Source organism: Gambusia affinis, linkage group LG10 (genome assembly GCF_019740435.1).
Source record: "Gambusia affinis linkage group LG10, SWU_Gaff_1.0, whole genome shotgun sequence".
NCBI classification, from domain to species: domain Eukaryota; kingdom Metazoa; phylum Chordata; class Actinopteri; order Cyprinodontiformes; family Poeciliidae; genus Gambusia; species Gambusia affinis.
Window position 1 is genome coordinate 5,561,452 of NC_057877.1, and position 21,112 is coordinate 5,582,563.

A 21,112-nucleotide genomic window follows, 5' to 3' on the forward strand; every position below is an offset into this window, starting at 1 on the left:
CGTGAGGACCGGAATGGAGAAACGATGCTTTACACTCCTTCAGTTTAAGATCATTCTTGAAAAACTGGCTGCAAACGTCACGTCGTGAGTCACATATCATGATACTCAGCCGAAGAATTAGTTTGTGTAATCACAGGAGCTATTTTGAACATAGAGGGTACTGTTACCTAAAACGGCTTTTTTGTTTTTATGTAGTTTGGGTTTTTTATTTTAGTTAGACTGTCTGCTAACCCTTCTCCTTAGACCACAGGTGTCAAACTCCAGTCCTCGAGGGCCGCTGTCCTGCAGTTTTTAGATGTACCACAGGTACAAAACACTGGAATGAAATGGCTTAATCACCTCCTCCTTGTGTAGATCAGTTCTCCAGTATATTTTAAATGACCTAATTATTCTATTCAGCTGTGGTGCAGCAGAGGCACATCTAAAAGTTGGAGGACACCGGCCCTTGAGGACTGGAGTTTGACACCCCTGCCTTAGACCCTGCATGTTTATATCTTCTTAAGAACTACTATAACCTATAGGTATGTGAAGCATTTGGGAGTTTTACACAGTGGCCAAATTACCCAATGATGAAATCATGGAAAGTTACCAAACAAATAAAAAACATAAATGTGCAAAAGAGCAAAAATATCAGCAGCTGGCCTTGGATTTAACATTTTAACTTTTTTTTTAAAGCACAACATTCAAATACCAAGACTTGCATATGCACTTGTGTATCAGCGATAGCAGAAGAGGGTCAACTATTTGTTTTATCGCTCTTAAAGTGCCAAACAGACTTAAATACAAGCACTTTTTAAGCAGAATAAAATGTGAATTATGAAGAATTCAGATCAACCTATTGCACAAATTCACTGCAAGACAGTTGCATTTATACGGTTGTGTTAGCGTGAACTAAAGCAGAGTCCTAAACAATATACTGCATTTTGAAGAACTAAGCACAAAAAAAAAGACAATTACAGACCTTATTGGTAAAAATGTCATGCCTCTAGGTTGATTCTGTGAACTTGGGTCCTCTATTAAATTCCCAAAGTGCTGAAGAAACACTTCCTCACTGTCACAAACATATTCAGATGCCTCGCCTACGCCGCTGAGCCTCCAGTAATCGACACAAAGCTCCGCTAGAGAGACGGCTTCTGTTGTCACAGCTGCCACTGTTAATGCCTTTATACATTATAAAGACTCCAGTGTTCCTGTGCAGCCCTCTTTCATTGATAAAGGAAAAGTGGAACAGCGATAAGATGAAGATCACACTGTTTTTACTGATGAAGGTAGATTTAAAAAAGTCAAAGTAACAGTTTGTAACTTTTCTAGTGGGACTATAAAACCTTTAAAGAGACATTCCCATGTGCACATACATGTAAAAAAAACAAAACATTGTATTTTGGCAGATTTATGCTGATGCTCACAAGACTTACTCACCTTGTGTCTGCGAAGAGCTTTTCAGTAGGTTCACTCTTCTTGGAATCTCCTGTGTTGGGCTTTGGAATCTTCTGTCAATGAGGATGAACAAACACAGTCTTATGCAAAAACATTCAAACATCCCAGAGACTCAAACGTCTTGAAACCAGCTCACGTTGCAGCTGTGTGGTTTTCTTGCTGCTGTACAAAACTAAACAGGCTGATGCCTACAAGGTAATCCACAAGTAAGAGGGTGTGTCTTTGCAAACATGTATACATTAATATTTAACTTGGCTCGTTTCTTCTGGCGCTTTCTCTACAGTCAATCAGAAGGGCGTGATGAATTTGTCACACTTTAATTCAACCTATTCACGGATTCAGTATTCATAAATTTTTCTGCGAAACGTTAACTCTAAATTATTCACAGAATATTTGCCTTTTTGCAGAATTTTTCCAGAGAGCATATATAAAATATTCAAAAGAAAATGCAGCTTGGAAGCTGAAACACCTGTGCCCAGTGGTATTGAATGATGTTTGCAAAGCAGCTAATCCAGGAAGTGCATTGTCTTTACTCAGCAAGTGTTCCTATAACTAATAACTACTGCTAGACACTTCATTTTGTTCTCATGTTGGGGCTGGGCAATATGGTTTAAATATAAAATCTCATGAATTTGTTTTCACTTTCCTTATTAGAAAAATATATACATACATATAAAATATTGTCAAAAAGCAACTTATTTCAATCATTCCTTATGTGAATTATATGGCACAGTAAGAGGAGCAGGGTACGACAATCTTGTCATAATATTAGCAGAATAAAGATGCAATTTTACCAGGAGGATGACTTCAAATTATGAGGAAAAAAAGTCCTCTTTATGAGGAATGATATATGTTTTCCTTGTTACTTTCTTGTGTTGAGTTTTCATGAAATTACTGCTTCACTCTCCAACATTTATGACTTTATTCAGATAATATTAAGAATCATTGTAAAAATAAAAACGATCTTAGCCTGACCCTTATATTTTGTTCTAGAGTTGACCTGAATTTAAAGTCCAAATCAACAGAAGCTGTAAAACTCGCTTGTCAAACAAGACGGTGGGCTTTGGGCGTGCTGACATCACTCCGAACTGTGGGAACTCATGAATTAGTGAAAAAACATCTAGATTTTCCAAAAATTTTAACTTCGTAAACCAAAAATTTAATTAATCGATTTGATCAATTAATGAACACCTGAAATCAAAGGCGTTCTAACTTACCTGGCCGTATATGTCTGCTGAGGGCGATGATCTGGATCTCTCATGGAAACACGTCCTCTGGGTCCGGTCCTCTGGTCCAGGATCTAGGATGTTCTCGGCCGAATGATACCGTCCAGAGGCTTTTTTCTCTGGATGCTGTCTCTGTATTTTCCAACTTGCTTCATACTCAGCGAATGTTCCGAGTCTTTGCTTGTCTTGGAAGGATGGTGAAGAATAAGAAACCTTAGTGCTCTTCATTTCCTTCTTTGTGGTTTCTGTTGCACAGCTAGAAGCCTGATCTTTGCCTTGATACTTCAATTGGCTTTTAGGCGGCATGTAATCAGGAAATCCTTGTTTCACAGTTTCATTTAAGAGTTTTTGTTGGTCAAATGAAGAGTTTGTGTTTTTATCAAGAGCTGGGACTTCACTAACCCCTACCTCATAGATTTTGTCTGGTTCAGAATAAGACCGAACCTTCCTTTCTGTAGGGAAACGCTTTCGGGATCCAATGCGAGTTACGTGACCCATGGAATGATTTGTTCCCGACTCCGTGACCGTTGCCAGAGCACTTCCATCTTTGCGAGCCTGGTAGTTAGATTGGACCTCATTGGTAGCATGGTCCACCAAAACAGGCTCCAGATCTCTCCTCATGAAAGAGGTCGCCTTGAGCACCCTGGCTTGAGCTTCCTTTACATGATCTTTGTAATCTGCAGAAGCTGGGGTGGAAATTTCAGTAGATTTCCAAGAATTTTGCTCGTCTGCTTCAAATTGAGCCCCAGGGAGAGCAGCAGCACTCTTGCTTTTCTGCAGCTTTGCTCTTCTCATCTGGATTTCATTTCTCAGTGTGGTGGCAAACCGCTCACTGCGTTTTACCTGGTTGCTTTCAAAGTACTCCTCAGAGTTTGGGTCACTGATTTTCTCCTCTTGACCTCCTGCATCCATGGACAGAGAGTGGAGCATTGGAGTTGTCTGAGGGCAGATCTTGTTGCTAACATGAGTTTGAAGTCTAATGTCTTGGTGAGTGTCTTTGAGCTCAGCTGGCAGAGACCGTCTTTGCTCAGGCTGCCTCCTAGGAAAGTTATTGACGTACAGAGGGTCTGCCATTTGTGTACTGTGACCTCTATGGCTTTCCCTATCGTCACAGAAGTGTTGGAGTACAGAAGTTTCTGGAACAGTCGTCACTTGGTGCTTGCTGTAGGCATTGCTGTCTTTGTTGTGAGAGGGGTGTTGATGTTGTTGATGAAGATGATATTTGACTTTGGTGACCATTCCAGCCTGTGGTAGATCTGTACCGGTACCGCTCCTCCGGTCATTTGGTGCATCAGACCAAGGTGAGGCGTTAGGCAGATTGGATGTGGTGACGCAGTAATATCGGCTTGGTCCAGTGACCTCTGTGGTTTGGTCAGTAGCTGCAGAAGACAGCGAGCTGCTTAGACTTCGTCTCTGGTGCTGGGTCGAGTGTTGAGCAGAACCATTAGTGGGAGGTTCCTGCGAGCTGCTGTGGTACCCACCTACACTTTGTTGCTTTGGTACGGATACAGACCAGGGTTGAGGCTGGAAAGTGCTTTTGTCACTATGCTGTCTCGGATGGGAGAGCTGGCTAGCAAGGGGAGCTTGTTGTTGCCCAACATCAGCGCTGTAGGGGGAATACTGCTTGTTGGAGCTATATTGGGTATGGCTGCATTTATCAGATGCACCATAAACATTTTCACTATCATTCTTTGGAGAAATGTTGTGACTGTGACGGTTTTCAGCAGAAACCTTACAGGCCAGGTGTGAATCAGGTCCTTCTGGGTGAGTTTTAACCTTCCCTCTCTCGTGTGCCTTGGTTGCAGCAAAGCTATCGCTACGTGCAGGCGGAAGCGGAGGAGGGGGAGAGGCTGAAACAGTCTTCTTTTTCTCAGGGACATTCCACACAGGTCCAAAGACATGTCTGCTGGAAGAAGAGTGCCGGGACCCAGGCAAATCCTCAACTTGTGGGCCACCGTGTCCTGAGTTAACTCCTGGCATCTGAAAATATGTAAGTCTTTCATCCTGTCTGCCTCCCTCAGCAGCCAGACTCTGGCTGTTTCTGCCATTGCTGTGCTTTGCTCCTGCATCCCACTGACCGACCTTATAGGCCACGTTCTCTGTCGAGGCTGCATTGCTTTTTGAGAGAGAATAGTCTGGAGTGCTTGAGCTGGTTGAGAAAGAGCTGTAGGCAGAGTCTCGTTTCCCTCCTCCGAGTTGCTCCATGCTGTTGTTTGACTTAGCAGGAGACATGTGACCATGTTCTAGACTGTCCACGCTGCCAAGAGAGCTGAACTGGTCGGACACTCTGCGCAGGTTTGTCTGCTCCCAGCTAGAGGAGAGATCTGTAATTGATGAGCTGGAGCTGCAAGAAATTAAACAATACAGCATATTAATAATGACGTTTTCCTATAGCAAGGTACCTGCAGGTTTCAGCAAGTCAAAATTAAAGACTTTTTGAGACCTTTTTTATGCCATCTTGACTAAAATTTAAGACTGATCTGCAGAACGTTCCTGTTGTTTATTACTCATTCTGCTGCATGTTGGCACGCAAGACGTAACCGACAACATCCGGTTTAGGATTTTCAAAATAAAAGCTCCTCCAGACTCAATACATAGAACGGACATATTTAATAATTTCTTGCGCGGCCCGGTACCAATTGGTCCACCGACCGGTACCGGTCTGCGGCCCGGTGGTTGGGGACCACTGCCTTAGAGCACATGTCTGTTAGGCTAAGCTGAGCTCACATCATCTATTAAAACATTTATAATGAATATGGATTTGTAAACTACAGCAAAATGTAGAGGGTGTTTATTTGATTCTTTGCTGCATGTATGCATCAGTAAAAAGTAAAAATAATGATAAATACTCTCAAAGAAACAATTCTACCTGTAATAATCTCTTTGTTACAATGTTGTAGCAACTCTAGAATGCATGATAGTTGATTTTCTGTTCTATATAAAAACAGTTGAATTATATTCATATTTTATATATATATATCCTGTGAAAATGTCATATTTTCTCACGCAGCTCCATGCCTTGTTAGAGTAACTCAGTAAGGTCTATGGACATCAGGATGCACCAACATGTCATCTCAAAACAAAAAAATCCATGTTTGAGGCAATAGTTGTTGATGTAAAACAATTAAATGAGAAGTAATCAACTCTAAGTTCTGAAAACTAAAATCATGAAATTGTGTACTGTAAATGAAACTCAGACTCAGCAGCAAAACGACTAAATCTCAGTTACCTTGCATCATATCTGGGGTGCCACACTGTGGTGGGCGGGGACTGTCTTCTGCCAGCTTCTGATTGGCTTTCATTGAACTTGGTAGAGTGCCAGGAGTGAGGCCTGCTTATGGGTTCACTCCGTCTGCAGAGAGGGCAAAAAACACAGACTGGGTTACACACCAGTCTGATGAAGAACACTGTTTTTCCGTCTATAAACCACTCCATGTTGACTTTATCAGCAAACTTAAAGGTTCAAAAATAAGGCAATAGTTGTCTTGTGAAAAGTTTGAGCATGAGTTTGACTTAAAATTTTTAAATTGAGCAAACAAGTATGTATTAAAAAAAACACATTTGCTTTGAGGTGTCAGATGATGTGTGTGTTAGTATCTTAAACTTTGGTACACTCATACAGCTCTTTTGCAAACCTGGATGCCAGAGCAATCTGAGTTCTGAAAATTTATATTTCATAAGGCCAGACGTTGGAGTTGAGATTTCAAGTAAATGGTATGTTGCACTGTTTAAGTTTTTTAAACAAATCCAAACAAGCTCTTTAAACCATTGATGTGTCATATGTTTTATTCACTCCATCAGTCACTGTGGGAAGAAATGTGATATACTTTAGATTTGTTTTAGCTCTCAGAAGCTTTGTGCAGATGATAGTTAGCCATAAGTCACATACCCTTCAAAGCCGTTCTTTCTGAGGTAGCATGTCACAAAGCAAACACAGTTTAACACATTTGCTCAGAATTACAAACAAAATGCATTCTACGTCTATCTGGATGAAAAAGCATGCCACACAAATGGAATGAACTTTATTGAATGATATGAATCACAGGACAATGCAGGTGATGATCGGCCAGAGACACAAAGCTAATATCAAAGGACTTTACTAAACAAATGAGTTCTATAGTGACGTTCACAAGGCAGACATGATGAAGGGGGGAGTGGACAGGACATATGCACTACTTCTTTACAGTGAAGTCACAAAATCATACCTCATGGAACTTCGCAAAATCTTCGTAAGAAAGCTTCTCGCCACATGCACGTCATTCTCTGAGGGCATTTTCTGAGCTACAATATCCACCATTTTCAAATTCCTGGGCAGCAAGGGCAGGAAGACACACAAGGCTCACCAGCAGGACAACACAAACACCATTTTACATTCTAAAACGCTGATATGCTTGTGAACACTTGACAGGTTGGACATAGCTTCAATTTTAAGACGCTATACTTTTGGATGCCTTTAACATCTGCAGCCATTTAAAAGAAAATAAAAAACTAAAATAGGATGATGCTTTGCAAAATGCGTGCGATAAACAGCGCACCTGTAAAAGGAAAATTTGGAACATGAGAGGGTTATAGTTTTAATCACCAAGAAATCAAACATGCTGTTCATTTAGTAAAATCATTTCACAATTTAAGAACCGGAACTCTTGTTAGGAATTTTCCTCAGATCTCTTACACGTTTGTAGTTCATTGACATGAACTGCAGACCTACCACCTACCTTGTAACTATTAATTAATACGTAAATAATTTATTTATGTAAATGAGACAGGAGTTTAAAGGATTATTAATCTGTAAGGATTACAGAAATCGATTTCAGAGCTGTCCCCGTTCAGACTAGTTAAGTTCACCCTTTGGGAATAATCAATCCATTTTAATTTCTATTTTCCAATCAATTTTATATTAAAGATGCCAAGAGAGGAAGCAGCTATGTGCAAGATACTAACAGCTCATAGCCACTTAACAGAAGTCAAGTTAATAAAAAACAAAAACAGAAAAACTATTTCTTTAAGAATCTTCACCTTCAGTGAACATGAGGCAGTCTGACTGCAGACACTTAAAAGCTCAGCTTATTCATATGTACTAGTTTTCTAACATAAACTGGATTTTGAGATGTCCATTTTAAAGCTTAGTATTTTATTTAAACAATCTTATCAAAATCATATTTTAAATAAAACTGCAATAAGTATATTACTAATATTCAATTTTATGTATTCCACATAGCTGCTTACATATTATTTTCTAAGTTGTCATAGAACATCCTAAATTTACAGAATACGCTGAGGTCATGCAATGCTTTATATGAACTGTCCTCTTAGCACATACAGGGAATTTGAGCCAGTTGCTTTGGTGACAATTTTTACTGTTTTTCTTTGAGAGAAAGAGAAAATTGCATCGAAAGGCAAACATTTTTCCTTCTTTTGGGTTTCCGTACCTATCCAAAAGTTAAACCATTTGGACCAAATATCAAGCTTTTCTAGATCGCACAGAAAACCTGTATGAACTTGGCAGAAGGAAAACAGAGGTTAACAAATTATCCTACTTAAGTACAAATGATTCTAATTCAGAGGAACATGCAGTAATTCTGAATAGTAATTGACTCATACTCTATGTAACAGCCCCCCCTTCTGGTAAAAACACTTCGGTGTTCAGTTAATGACGCCGGAGCAAAGGAGAAGGTCCAGGTAAGACGGACATGATAATTTACAGTCAACAGCAAAACTGCAGCAACCATCTCTCATCGTCAGAGGAGGGTGAAGCTGAGGTGAGCTATAATCAGACGGCCATATGGTCCCTGGGGGAACACAGGCCCAGCATGAGTCAGGGGGGCTTAGAGTAGAGAATCTCGCTCACAATCAGATCAGCCACTTCACTGCTTTGTTCAAGCTGTCGTCTGCATGCCAGACATCTTTTCTGCCCCCACTCGAGCTCAAAACTGACACAGTTTGGCAGCCACAGAGGACGTGACGGTAGTTTGTGGTGGACAAATGATGAACTAATAGCCAAAATGGTAATAATCAGTTTCAAAAACATTTGAGTTATTTTGTTTTTTTTGCTAGGATTACTGGGCATCAGGCTCCAGTTTCTATAATGGAGTTACCTGAAATATATTCAGCCAATAAATCTGTTGAATATGTAGAAAACATTGCAGTAGTGAAGAAGTGCAGATAAAGGTTTTCTTGCTTTGGTTTTCACTGTAGAGGAGATTTGCTCATAAAAGTGAGTTTAACAGGACCTGCTGCTTCACTGAAGTAATGAGGAAATGTCCAAACCAACAGCTTGTTTCTCTTGGAAACATGACTCTTGCTTTTGGATCAAATTAATACAGTTTTGACACCCTATGATCTTTTTTCAGACAGACAGATTTGGTAAAGCCTCTGTAAAGTGGGTCAATTCCCTAAAATGAATTGAGGATTAGAGATAAGGCCTATTTAGAAGACAAAGACAAGCCAACATGGAGCCCAAGTCGTCCTTGTGTTGTCGCAGGCCTGTTTCTGGGGCAGCTAACCACACATGGCGCATGCCATTGGTATGCAAATGAACCTGGTTTTATTAGGCCTATCGTCAGGGCTACAGCTGGGCAAGCACAGATATGTCAGGAAAGTGAATCAGATGGCTGCAGTGGGGGCAGGGGAAGAGATTGCTTTCTGAGTGACCAGTTTGAAGTCCGACTGAACAACGAGCGTAAAATTCACATAATACAACAAAAAAAAAAAGGTCAAAAAACTTATCACTTGTTGTATATGCAATCCTTTAAATTTTAATTTTGCTTTTTGTTTTAAAATGTTAATTCTTACTGATCACGGCTTAACCTAAATGACTGATGACCTCAGACTGATAGGTAAAACAAAAGCAACAATAAAGTATTAGGGTCAAAGGAAACCAAAAGAGGTCCCATTATCCACAATTATTCATTGATGTATAAACAGGCAATCTAAAAACAGCAGCATTGAAAGATGTAGATTTCAATTATTTAATGTTAAAATGTAAAGTTCAATGAATAAATAAATGATGAAGTCAGACTCACCAAACACGTGGATGAAGGAATACAGAAAGAACAACAACAACCACAACAAATGTAAATCCTAAAACCAGTCCACCAATATCAAAGTGAAATGTAGTTTGAGCTGTAAAGTGGGACCAGCTGCATCCATGTGCTGGTCACACATAATGGTCCCAATACTTCAAAGACAGACCAAGATAAAAAAGGACTGATGTCTGGGCACCAGCATGGCCTACAAACTCACATTGTCTGAAAACTTCGACCTTTCAACCTGAAATGGGCATCACTGAAAGTAAAACCAAGTTTTCCTGCCAGAAGTAGATACAACTTAGGGGAGGTTTTCTTCAGGGGCTTTCTTTCCCCAGAGAGGGGGTAGAAAAGTGCACCGAAAGGGAGGAGGGCCATTGTCATAGCCAGTCCCCGGTGAGTATTCCCCCTTCCTTGCGTTGACTCATTGGTTCTAAGGGGCTAATATGCTAATGGGGGGATGAAATGCCGGACTCTTGTCTTGCCATCACCCCTGTTGTGAGGCACACATGCATTTCAACAATTACCATGGCAACAGCTTTATCTATAATGTGTGAGAGCGCTTGGTTTCCTGAAAGTATGCGGTAAAGAGCGGAGCTGCTGACCATCGGGGGTTGTTACCTCTGATTGGTGAACACAGATCAATATCAAAAACTGGTAATTGTAGATATGATCAAATTCAACTCTGTAATCTAAGAACACGGTTTCAAGTAAACTAATTACGGTGCGGTAACCACAATAAAATTGTACACATACTTTTAACTGTTTGAAATCTTCTGAACAGAGTAACAGTTGCTGCATACTGCTGGTCAGCAGGATGAAAGAAGGCTACGACACTTTTCACTCCCTTGAAGAAAAAAATGTTGTTTGGATACTTTTGGTCATGAAAAAAAAAAAAAAATCAGGATTTGAAAAATAAAGAATGTCAATACCATTTAAAAATACAGCTGGTAAGCTAAAAATGCCGACTCTTTTAAGCAGCTGATTGCAGGATGACTATTCTTGAAGATAGTCTGACCAATTACCTTGTTAATATCAAATTATTTATTCAAAATATTTTTTTTCCTTGAGTTCAAAATTGATTAACATTCTATAAGATTATAGATAACCTTCCATTTTCTATATCTCCTTAATGAATGAAACATTATTCCAGGAGCAGAAGGAATAATTGTAGCTTTTCGGTTTCAAATAAAAAATGCTTGGATCATTGTTTACAGATTTGTTTGCATTTTTTTGTGCAAATGAAACCTGACCGATAACAAGAAAACACTCCTGAAGTGCTCATGCTGAATAGGTAAATATCAGAATTCTTAATTTATATTCCTTTCTAACTATATAAGAAATTAGGAAACACAACAGTTTTTTAAGAATTAAAAAATGTTCCCATGTTTTTATCTTCTTGTCTTCTTAAAGTGGAAAACATTCCAGTTCACAGTTTTTGTTTTCTAATGGACAAAAAAAAACTAAACTTATGGAATGCACATTAGTGTAGAAATACTGCAACCTAAAGCTGACATAAAAGGCACTAAAGTTCACAAAACTTATTGCAGGGGAAGCATTTTTCTTGAAAAACCTCGATAGCATTACATTTCAATACTGTGAAGTAAGAAAATAACTAAAGGCAATCCATCTTGAAACATTGCTTGCGCTCTATCCCCTGAGATGTTACGGAAAGTCAGACTCTAAACCTTCACATATTTTCACTCCTAAACCTATTAGTTTCAGCTGAAAGGGGGATTGCTGTCAAGAAAAATGATAGACAGCTGGTAATTATCAGCCAGGTTGAAAAGCATGGCGGTGACGGAGGAAAGTGCAGCATCATGTACAGTATTGGATGGCAGGAAGAAAAACGCTAAGGTTCAAACTGCCAAACCTGCACTTTGCAGGTGAGCTGCTGGGTCCCGTTTGCTCCCTAGAGAGGCTCACAAAGGCCTTTCTTCAGCTAACCTCACAATCAGACCAGTCATGGTGTAGGTGAGAGAGGTGAACTGCGAGCACCATGCAATGACCGGCACATTCCTGGGCTGAGTGGCATACCAGCTGCCAAGTCACGAGCTGTCTGTGCTGACCCCTGGCCCAAAAACACCTGGAAACCTTCAGACTGAGAACGACGCTTGCAACTGTATCATTACAAATGTGTTAAATGCCACCTCAAATTGCATTGGATTCTTCTGTGTGTCTGACAACAGGCATAAATTCATCAACAAATAATTATTTAGAGCACCTAAAATAAAAATAATTAGTGTGAGCAACCCTAACAAAACTGTCAAAATGGCAAAAAGGTGTGAAGTATTTATATGCGATGTCAGCCAGGACTTGGCTCTGATTCTGGGTCCCGGAGCGCTATGTTCCCCATTACAACTCTTTTATAGGCGTTACCTGATGACAGAACATTTCTAATGTTACACATGAAGCATGAGTCGAAAACATTGCTGAAGTTGGCAAAAAATAAATTAAAGACAACTCTGCAACAGCGCAGATTTCATCACCTACATAATTACTCGCCATAACTAGTCCAAACATTACAGTTTCTGAAACGGCGTTTTACACATTCCAAAAACACTGCGTCCAACATTCACATACTCACACCTCATAACACGCAGCATTTCAAAATCCAGTCTTTTTCTAAACTGTGCACCATTCCCAAACTCACTGTTACAACACTCTTCCAAGTCGAAGCTGTAACAGAGCGTAAGCTTCAAACTAGTTAGCCATTTCATTAACAGAGAGATGATGATGAAGGAGAGGGAGAATACACATGGGGATTGTTATTTTGGTGATCCTAAGAGGGTAAATTGGTAATGCAAGATGCTACAATCAAGAGTTGTGCGAAGTTGCCTCTTCTGCCAACATAAATAACTAATACCAGATCAAAACGGCATGATAGGGAAATGTTGTGAACTCTATTAATATATATCATTATACAGTGGTTAAAAGAGGAATCAGAATTGACCAAAATCAGCATTGGTCAATCAAAGAATGATAAAAACCAGTGAACCAAAATTTCCCACAACTTTGATAAATCGCTCATAAATCTATTGGATTCTGTAAAAATTCATGATGAAAAAAATCTGTATAATTTATAATTCTACCTCAAAGACTCCGTATGGTTTCATGTACAAAGTAAAACAGTACATTGCCAAGTTGAATGCAGCCATTATTGGTAGACCGTCACTGTCAACATTTCCCTAAAGGGCCGGAAGGCATGGTGGAGAAATGAAGGCATGACTAAAAACTACAGAAACAAGAGCTTTAGTCTCTAAAGTATAATTTGAGATGTTGAGATACAAACAATTTTAAGAAATCCACTTAAAGGAATTTAGTTACCTGCATTGCAAAACATACTGCGTAGGCTTAATTAGAAAAATAAGGCTTGCTAAATGTAAGCCACTGCCCAGAACCCCTACTGAGTGCTTACTCTGTAACATACCCCTGTAATCTTTTCCTGCTATAACTGGATTTTGCTCTGAAATGCTGAAGCTTTTGTTAATCTAAAACAGCCACTCGGTGTGTATGAATGTTTATTTTGTTGCTACAAGGACAACAACCTTAAAACAGAACTTTGCGGGATGTGCTGCGGTAAGCACAGCCCACATAAGGAGGCCTTGGTACTTGACGCGGCCGTCGCGGGTTCGATTCCCGGCCTGGCGACCTTTGCCGCATGTCTTCCCCCTTATCTCATTACCCACTTTCCTGTCAATTAACTATCAAATAAAGGCCACTAGAGCCACTAAAACCTTTAAAAAAAAAAACATAAATTTGCAGCAGCAAAACAAATGGTGAAACCTACAAGTCACTCTGGTACTTTTCTGCTGATTCCAGAAGGGGGAAACACAATGCCACAGGTGTGAGAAGTTTAATCATTAATGCACCAGTAAATGTCTAATGAGAGTATGGGTGTGTAGCATCGCCACAATATATAAACTGTCTGATTTTAGTGACCATAGAAAAAGGTAATGTCACTGTTTTATACAGTCTACTGAGGTAAAAATTAACGATCAGGTTTAGCTGATAGTAGTTTTGAAAGATTTTAACTATGAATAGCTAGTCTTAGCCAGATCAACAGTCAACAACTCACTCCAAATCCAACAGGATAATTCAAGAGTATTCTGACAATACACTTTAAACAAATTGTGCAGTACAATCAAGCTATTCATATTTCATGTTTATGCTAAATACCTTTAATCAAATTGATTTAAAAGTAGTATATCCACATTGCCTTGCAGAAATCTCAAAATTTCTTGAATTTCTTAACTTACAAGCAAAAACTTCAAATGGGATTAATGTGATAAAGTGTAGTGGTACATAATTGTAAAGTGGAATGTAAATGAATCATTCAAAACAGCTTCAGTTTTGAATATTTTAGGATTCAGGTCATTGCCCATTCCCTCCAAGGTAAACACCAACGTAGTTCTTGGAAAAATCACGGACTGCACATCAGAAATCATGGACTTTCTGACCTATGGATCTTAATATCGTAGGTCAGGCCATGACTGTTTAACCACCATCAACAATGGTGTACCACAGGGCTGCTTCTTAAGCCCGTTTCTCTACTGACTGGAGATCCGGATTGGGACTCGGTATTGGCCGATATTCAAAATCAAATGACTCAGACAAGGGGGCAAATACAAAAAAAAAAAGAGAGAAAAAAAAGATTGTGACATCCCTAATAGATTTTTCATCTTTAACGCCCTTTACTGTCTAGCCAAACAGAGAAATACTTAGATGCATGTGATAAAGTATTGTCCTGCATAAAGACTATTCTTCTTGAAGGATGCAGACTTTTTCCTCGACCGCTTCTTGAAGAAAGTGTCTTCTGAAAACTGGCAGTAAGTTTGGAAGTTGATTTTGTAGCCCTACTATAACTCATCCAACCAATTAATCTCAAATAATACCCCCATCTTCCTGGTGTTTGACTCGAAGTAGAGCTCTGTGTCAATTACTGGGTCAATCAATCTGATTTCATCAATAAACCTTTTCAAAATTATTCCTTGGCCTAGTCTATATGCTTCTAGATGCTTGGGGCGTCTTGTTCAGTAGTGGTCGGGTTTCAGCCTTCCTTACTTTGCATGTCTCTGAGCTCTGAACATCTGGTTGCAGTTCTGGAATATGACAGAACTGGAAGATAAAAGGTTAATGGTAGCTTTATTCTTCTCACATCGTTGGCAGTCCGTTTGTGTCTTTTTTCTTGTGACCCTGTTGATTATTTGCAACATAACACTTGATGGTTCTGTAAACATGCCCCGAGTACTCCATCCCTCAGAGATTGTTGGTAATTTTTTACTCTTCAGAGTTAGTTTAATCTCTCTTTCTGGCTCATTTCATCTAAACATGAATGCTCCAGAGGTTGTTTTTCTTCTAAAACTTTAGAAATGATCTTGCTTCCACTTCACAGGTATACTCTGGTTTCTGTTGATCACATAAAAATTCTGATAAAATAGCTAAAAGTTTGTGGCTGTAAAGGTAAATGTGTAAATGGGAAATGTGTGAAGGTTCAAGAGATGTCATTACATTTGGAAGGCCCAAAAAAGTGATACTTAATTTCACACAGCCAAAAGATTAACCTCTAGAACCCGACGGACCCACCGGTGGAACCTCTAGGCTTCTAGAGGTTAAAGCAGTTTTGAAAAGGCGTTCGGGAGAGTGAGATGCTTGTCCTCATATACCCACACCTATCTGATCTCCATGTGACCTGTGACAAGTTTCTGCCCCTCCCCTCGCAAAAATGACATTGCACCAACCACTGTGCATGAGTCACCACGTGCAAAAAGGACGAGTGTGGAAACCGAGCTCCGCCCTTGTGCTGTGTAGAGAAACCACACCTGTACACAGGGGCAGGTTCTGACAGCTTTCTGATAACCATCCAACAATCCAACATTATTCTTCAGCTGAATGGGAAGATGTTTAACAAATAACATTTGACGTGCAGAGGTGGAGAGCAAAGAAAAACATCAGGGGCCTCATGCATAAAGCGTGCGGGCGCACAAAAAAATGCGGCGCCATATTTTACGCACAAATCGGCATGTATAAAAATTAGCTCTGCATCAAAGTTTGCGTAAATATACGCACACTTTTTTGCTGGCGTGAAAATGTGCGGCAGCCACGCAAAAGAAAATAAAAATAAAAGTATGTGAAAACCTCACAAGAATGGAAATAGTACTTTTTCTCAGTTTTTTGTCTCATAAAGATGTAACGCATTGGGTTACATCTTTATGTAACCCAATATAAATATTGGGTTACATATGTAACGCATATGTAACCCATCGCTACTTGCATAACTACAGGTAGTGATGTCAAAGCCAGAGGATAGATCATTTCCAAACATCAACAAGCAGCTGAATGACAAGTAGGAGAAATTGGACTTGAGGTGAAACTTTGAGGTTCAGTAATGACGCACTATCACTTCGCAGTATTCTAAATGTGACCCAGACTTGTTATTATGGCCTTGGGAAATGACTGACTCAAGATGCTATTTGAGACGAGCCGAACAAAAGAATTCCTCAACACAGACAATCCGAGCAAACAGAGAGTCCTGAGGGATTCAAAGACTGCTAGACACAATATGAACAAAACTTGTCCTTGAAAGGTAATGTCTCACTCCATTACGAATTACAAGCATATTAAAGTAAAAGTATCCAGAATCCTCCACTCGTGCCTTCTGCTCTTCAGCAGCTTAATAATGTATTGCGAAGGTAATCCATTTCCTCCCACAGGCTCAAAAGAAAAAGGTGTCAGGCAAAAATCATGTGAAAACCGAGATTCATCTACTGTCTAGAAAGTCATTAACTAAGATTCCTTGGTAACACCGAGAGTAAAAATAATTTCTTGACTGAGATCCATGATAGAGCCAGACAGAACATTTACTCAAAGCACCCTGAGCTAAAACTCAGGGTGCTTTGAGTACCCATACCTTTCAAAAGCTGATGTAGGATTGCATAACATTCCTCCAAGGAAAGGGGATTAACGCCACTTTAGAAGTGTTTCATGGAGCATAACCTACCACAGTCAGTACAAAAATACTAAATACCAATACGTTTCTTTAAAATATCTTTATTTTCCTGTAATCTACTTGTATATTTTAGACTGTCAAAATAGTGAGACCTATCTAAAGGTCCGCCCGTACGGGGAGCTACTCAGTTTCACATAGATTGTCTTTCTGTTTGCAAAATCTATGTTTTCATTCCAAGACATGCAGCTGTGATCTCTGTCAGCAGAAATGCAGGTAATTGAAACAGATTAAATCTGTTAACTTTCTGTATGGCTTTTTATATCCACGTAGCCAGCAATCTCAAATTCTGTATTTCTGTAAAGGGTTCTGGAAAAAGTTGTTAAGGACCAACGTTTTGGCCGTTAACATTGCATTGCATTGCATTTTAGAAATGCATTTCTAAAATTTCAGTCTGATTTCCAGTCTTCTCTTTGTACAGAAACAACTGTGATGAGAGTCACCAACAACCTCCATAAGGAGGGATGGAGGGAGTCTCCATCACTCCTTATCCTCCTGGACCTCAGCTGCTTTAGAAAACCACAACATCCTTCTCATCAGGATCTGTTACTCAAACACTCACCGTTTCTGCCAACCGGGACTAAAGTTCACATGTCGGATGACTGAGCATTTGCTGTTGCTGCCCCACGGCTCTGAAACACCCTCGCCAGAGAGCCATTGAAGACTGAAGACTGTTTCAAAAAACATTTCTATTCTTACTGTGTCTCATTTTACGTTTAATGGAGCACTTTGAAATTTCTTTCAAATTTAGAAGGGTTTTATAACTACACTGTATTATTATTATTATCATTACCAAATCAGAATAATCTAATCTTCTTGCCTACAAACACATATGACTCAGTTGTTCAGTAGTTAAAATCAAACAATTTTCTCTTTATCTGCTCTGATTTGTAGGTCATACACTGAAAAAGTTGATTTCTTTCCCCTTTGGATTCAATATATCAAGGCTAAGAACTCCCAGAGTACTCAGTCTGAAAAACACCTCACCTGATCACATGGGTACTTAGATACACTTTGAGTTTAATAAAAATCATATGAAAAGTTGTTGATAATCTTTAGAATCAAAAACTAAAATCTGACAGAATTGGCAGATGGAAGAATTAAAAAAAAAACAAAAAATCTGATATCGGCAAGAGACAGCAAGATCAGTGTATCTCAACTAAAAATTGTTTAAAATACTTTCTAAAACTAAAATGTCATATTACAGACAATCTGGCAAATCTAAAAGCCTTCTTTAGTTAAATTTGGACCGTGTTTCTTAAAACAAAAAGGACCACAGATGGAAATAGACAATACCTCATACTTGCTTCCAGATCCTACAAACAACGTATCTCTTGAGACTAAAACAATAAGTGAGAATCCAAGTCTTGTCCTTGCAGAGACAAATGGTGAATGAACTTCTTTGTACGAGCGAATCTGTTCAGAGATTACCCTATGATATGATAGAATGCAAAAAGAAATGCGGATGGCAATGACAGACAATGCCACCAGTGTTTCACACACACAAGGCCAATAGTAAGATGGCTGCTCTGTTGACAAATGATTCATCAGTTTAACCCATATATCAAACCTAAAGAATCACACAAGGATCCACACACTGTAAGAAGTGTCTTCTAGTGACAATAGAGGCTTACTATTCTGTATGGGTTTAGAATATTTCTGGGCAAAACAAGCGAGGCGTTTAGTTAAGGTACTGATGTCAGACAAAACTATACAAACCTGTATTGCCTGATCACACAGAGAACAAAACGAACTGACAGGGTGTGCTGAACTAAAAAAAAAAAAAAAAATTTCAGAGTCATGTAATAAAATAACTTCCCCTTGTATGTCCCAACACCTGCCTGCGTGAGATCTAACAGACATGATGTCACCCACTCTTCCTTCTTTTACACTCTGCCACAAACCAGGAAGCAGAGTTAAGAGCAAGCCTGGCTAAACAGGAACATCCAGCTAACAGGAGCTCTGGGAAGCGGATCCCAGAATGAGCAGAACACGAGCTCTGGGAAGCGGATCCCAGAATGAGCAGACTGAATTACAGACGCGCAGCTGCTGGGTTCAGGATCTCTGCTTCTCTGTCGCCTAGGTGTGTTTGGAGCTGTTGCCATGGTGAACCTTTATGCTTATTAAGTGGTGACGGCAGCAGATCCAGGAGGAGACAGAGCACCTACCTTTTCACTACTAGACTGAGGGTCTTGTGGGAGCCTTTGACAAGGCAGATCGCCTCCTGTCTGTAGCCACTCAGGGGAACCTCGTTGATGTTGACGAGCTCGTCTCCCACCTGCAGACTCACAGCTGCTGCCTTGCTGCCTTCCTCAACCTGGAACAAAAACGTAAAAATGTACCTAAACATAAACCAACAACACTGGAACTCAATGATCTGAAATTCATCAGTACAAAGCAAGAAAAATTGTGTATATCTGTTTTTTGATAAAATGTTTTGCTGCTAGGATGAGGTGGTTTTTCAGGTGCATAGAGATTAGATTAATTTCTCAAAACTGCAATGGAAACACTTTTTTTGCATCACACAAACCGGGTATTACTATTGGCGGAAAAGAAAGATGACGACAGGAAGTGGTAGGAGGATGATGGCGCGTCATGTTTTTTTAATGACAAGCTCATTCACTTGTGATTTTAATTACGTTTAAATGTTATGGATGAACAGCAACTTCAGTCAAAATATGCTGTTTCCCAAAATAAGCAGCAGGCGTTCGAGCTTCTAAGGACCAGAATCAAAGGCAGCAAAATGCTTCAAAAAGCTGCACTCCAAACCTGTGGCATGAGGACAAAACAAACAGCGTTGTGTTTGTTTGAAGGCAGACACCTGAAATAACACAAGAGGATGTACAGTGAAGACAGAGCAGCACACTGGACTCACAACTTCTGCTGCTGGAATATCTCAAGAGGACACACTGACAAAAAGGTTGAACAAACCGAGATAGAACATCTTAAAGCTGACGGCAGCTACAGCCTGGTATTTCTGAAGCGTCATAAGTACCGATCGTTAAGGTCATCGCTCTCCTCACACTGACGCAGAAAGTCTGATCTGAGACGAGGGGGAAAAAAAACAAAACTGCTCAGCGTGGAAAGAAAGGCCATGAAACGTTGCCTGGCAGCTGGCACATTAGCACACAAAAAGCTCAGCTCTGCAGCTGATTATCAGTTTTTCTCTCAACCTGTAGCAGGGAGCTGTGACTCAACCAGAGAAGTATGTGTAGATCTACCAACTCTCATATCTCAGTGGGCCTTTACCCTCACTGCAAAAAAAAAAGAGAAGAAAAACCTTTAGCAGCCAAGATCAAACCATGGTTCTTTTCATTTTTCTATAAGGGAGTCCAACCTCGCTTTTTCAGCAAGCGAGGTTGGACAAACGGTTTTCATGCTGGCTGGCAAGATTCCTGAGCTCGTCCTGATATGGTAGTGGATTTTGTGGAGAAACAGCCTGATACATTCACATAGTTACAATGCTGAAAACGGATACAAAACACCTGGGATTACTCAAGATGGAAAACTATTCCTGTTCAACAAAGCCGTGAGATACATTTCAGTGAAGTAGAGGACATAAAGTAAAGCTTCAGATATCAGTGAAGAGGCAAAGTAGGAAAGTTACTGAAAGAATAAATGTTTTTAGTGTTTATTTCTTTGGGGGCCCCATCTGGTGATCCAAATCTGTCACCCAAAGCAAAAGTAGGCTCACCTGTTTAGGTTTTATGAAAGTTTGGTCTAAAAATTACTATCTATGTGGAAAAGACAGGAAATATAACCATCACAAATACGTCTGTCCACATTTTAATGTCAACAACAATTAATTTTTAGTCATTGTGAAGAACCATGTCTAGAAAAAGGTCCTTTTCTCACCTGGCCAAACTATAAGGTTGACTCATTTAGTAACAGAGAGCCTTTAGTTGCCTAAAAAGACAGCAATTATTTTATTTTCACTGTTTTGTCTCCTTATTTCTTGTTGCCTAAATTTTTTATTAGTAGGAAGTGACTTTCCAGAAAACCGATAGTACAACTAGAGCTGCACTGACCGTCCAAATGGTGGACTTGGCTAGTTTCCCCTTCAATCAGCTCTGATTCATCGTCAGCATGTTAAATGCTGAAAAATTCAATGCATTAAGAGTAAGATTTTGATTTAAACCGCTACCTATTTTTGTGTGTGTGTGTTTATAGTCCTGACAAAAACAAATCAATAGAACTGACCAAAAGTTTTTTTTCTCCCTCCTGGATCATTCAGATTTTTGTAGCTACAGCTTTGCTGTACAAAGGACTGCAGCTTACAAAAACAGAGACACCGACACATTTATGGTTAGGTTAGACACATACCCGTCAAGTTTTGGACTTGAGAATACGGAAAGTGTTGCCATCCGGTGCTTCTGTTAGAGGAGGGGGGACTAATGTAATGGCGAGTATAGAGGGTA

General features: G+C 39.7%; 1 protein-coding gene across 1 annotated transcript in view; it reads right to left on the reverse strand.

Annotated features, from left to right (window-relative positions):
* The window catches only part of shroom2a (shroom family member 2a), a 42,967-nt gene that overhangs the window by 9,949 nt on the left and 11,906 nt on the right, over positions 1-21,112 (reverse strand). Inside the window, exons 3-6 of the mRNA XM_044128275.1 lie at positions 18,863-19,011; positions 5,893-6,015; positions 2,655-5,007; positions 1,420-1,490 (exon numbers count right to left, since the gene is read on the reverse strand). Of these exons, the coding sequence (XP_043984210.1) occupies positions 1,420-1,490; positions 2,655-5,007; positions 5,893-6,015; positions 18,863-19,011 (2,696 nt within the window). The remainder of the gene's footprint in view (positions 1-1,419; positions 1,491-2,654; positions 5,008-5,892; positions 6,016-18,862; positions 19,012-21,112) is intronic.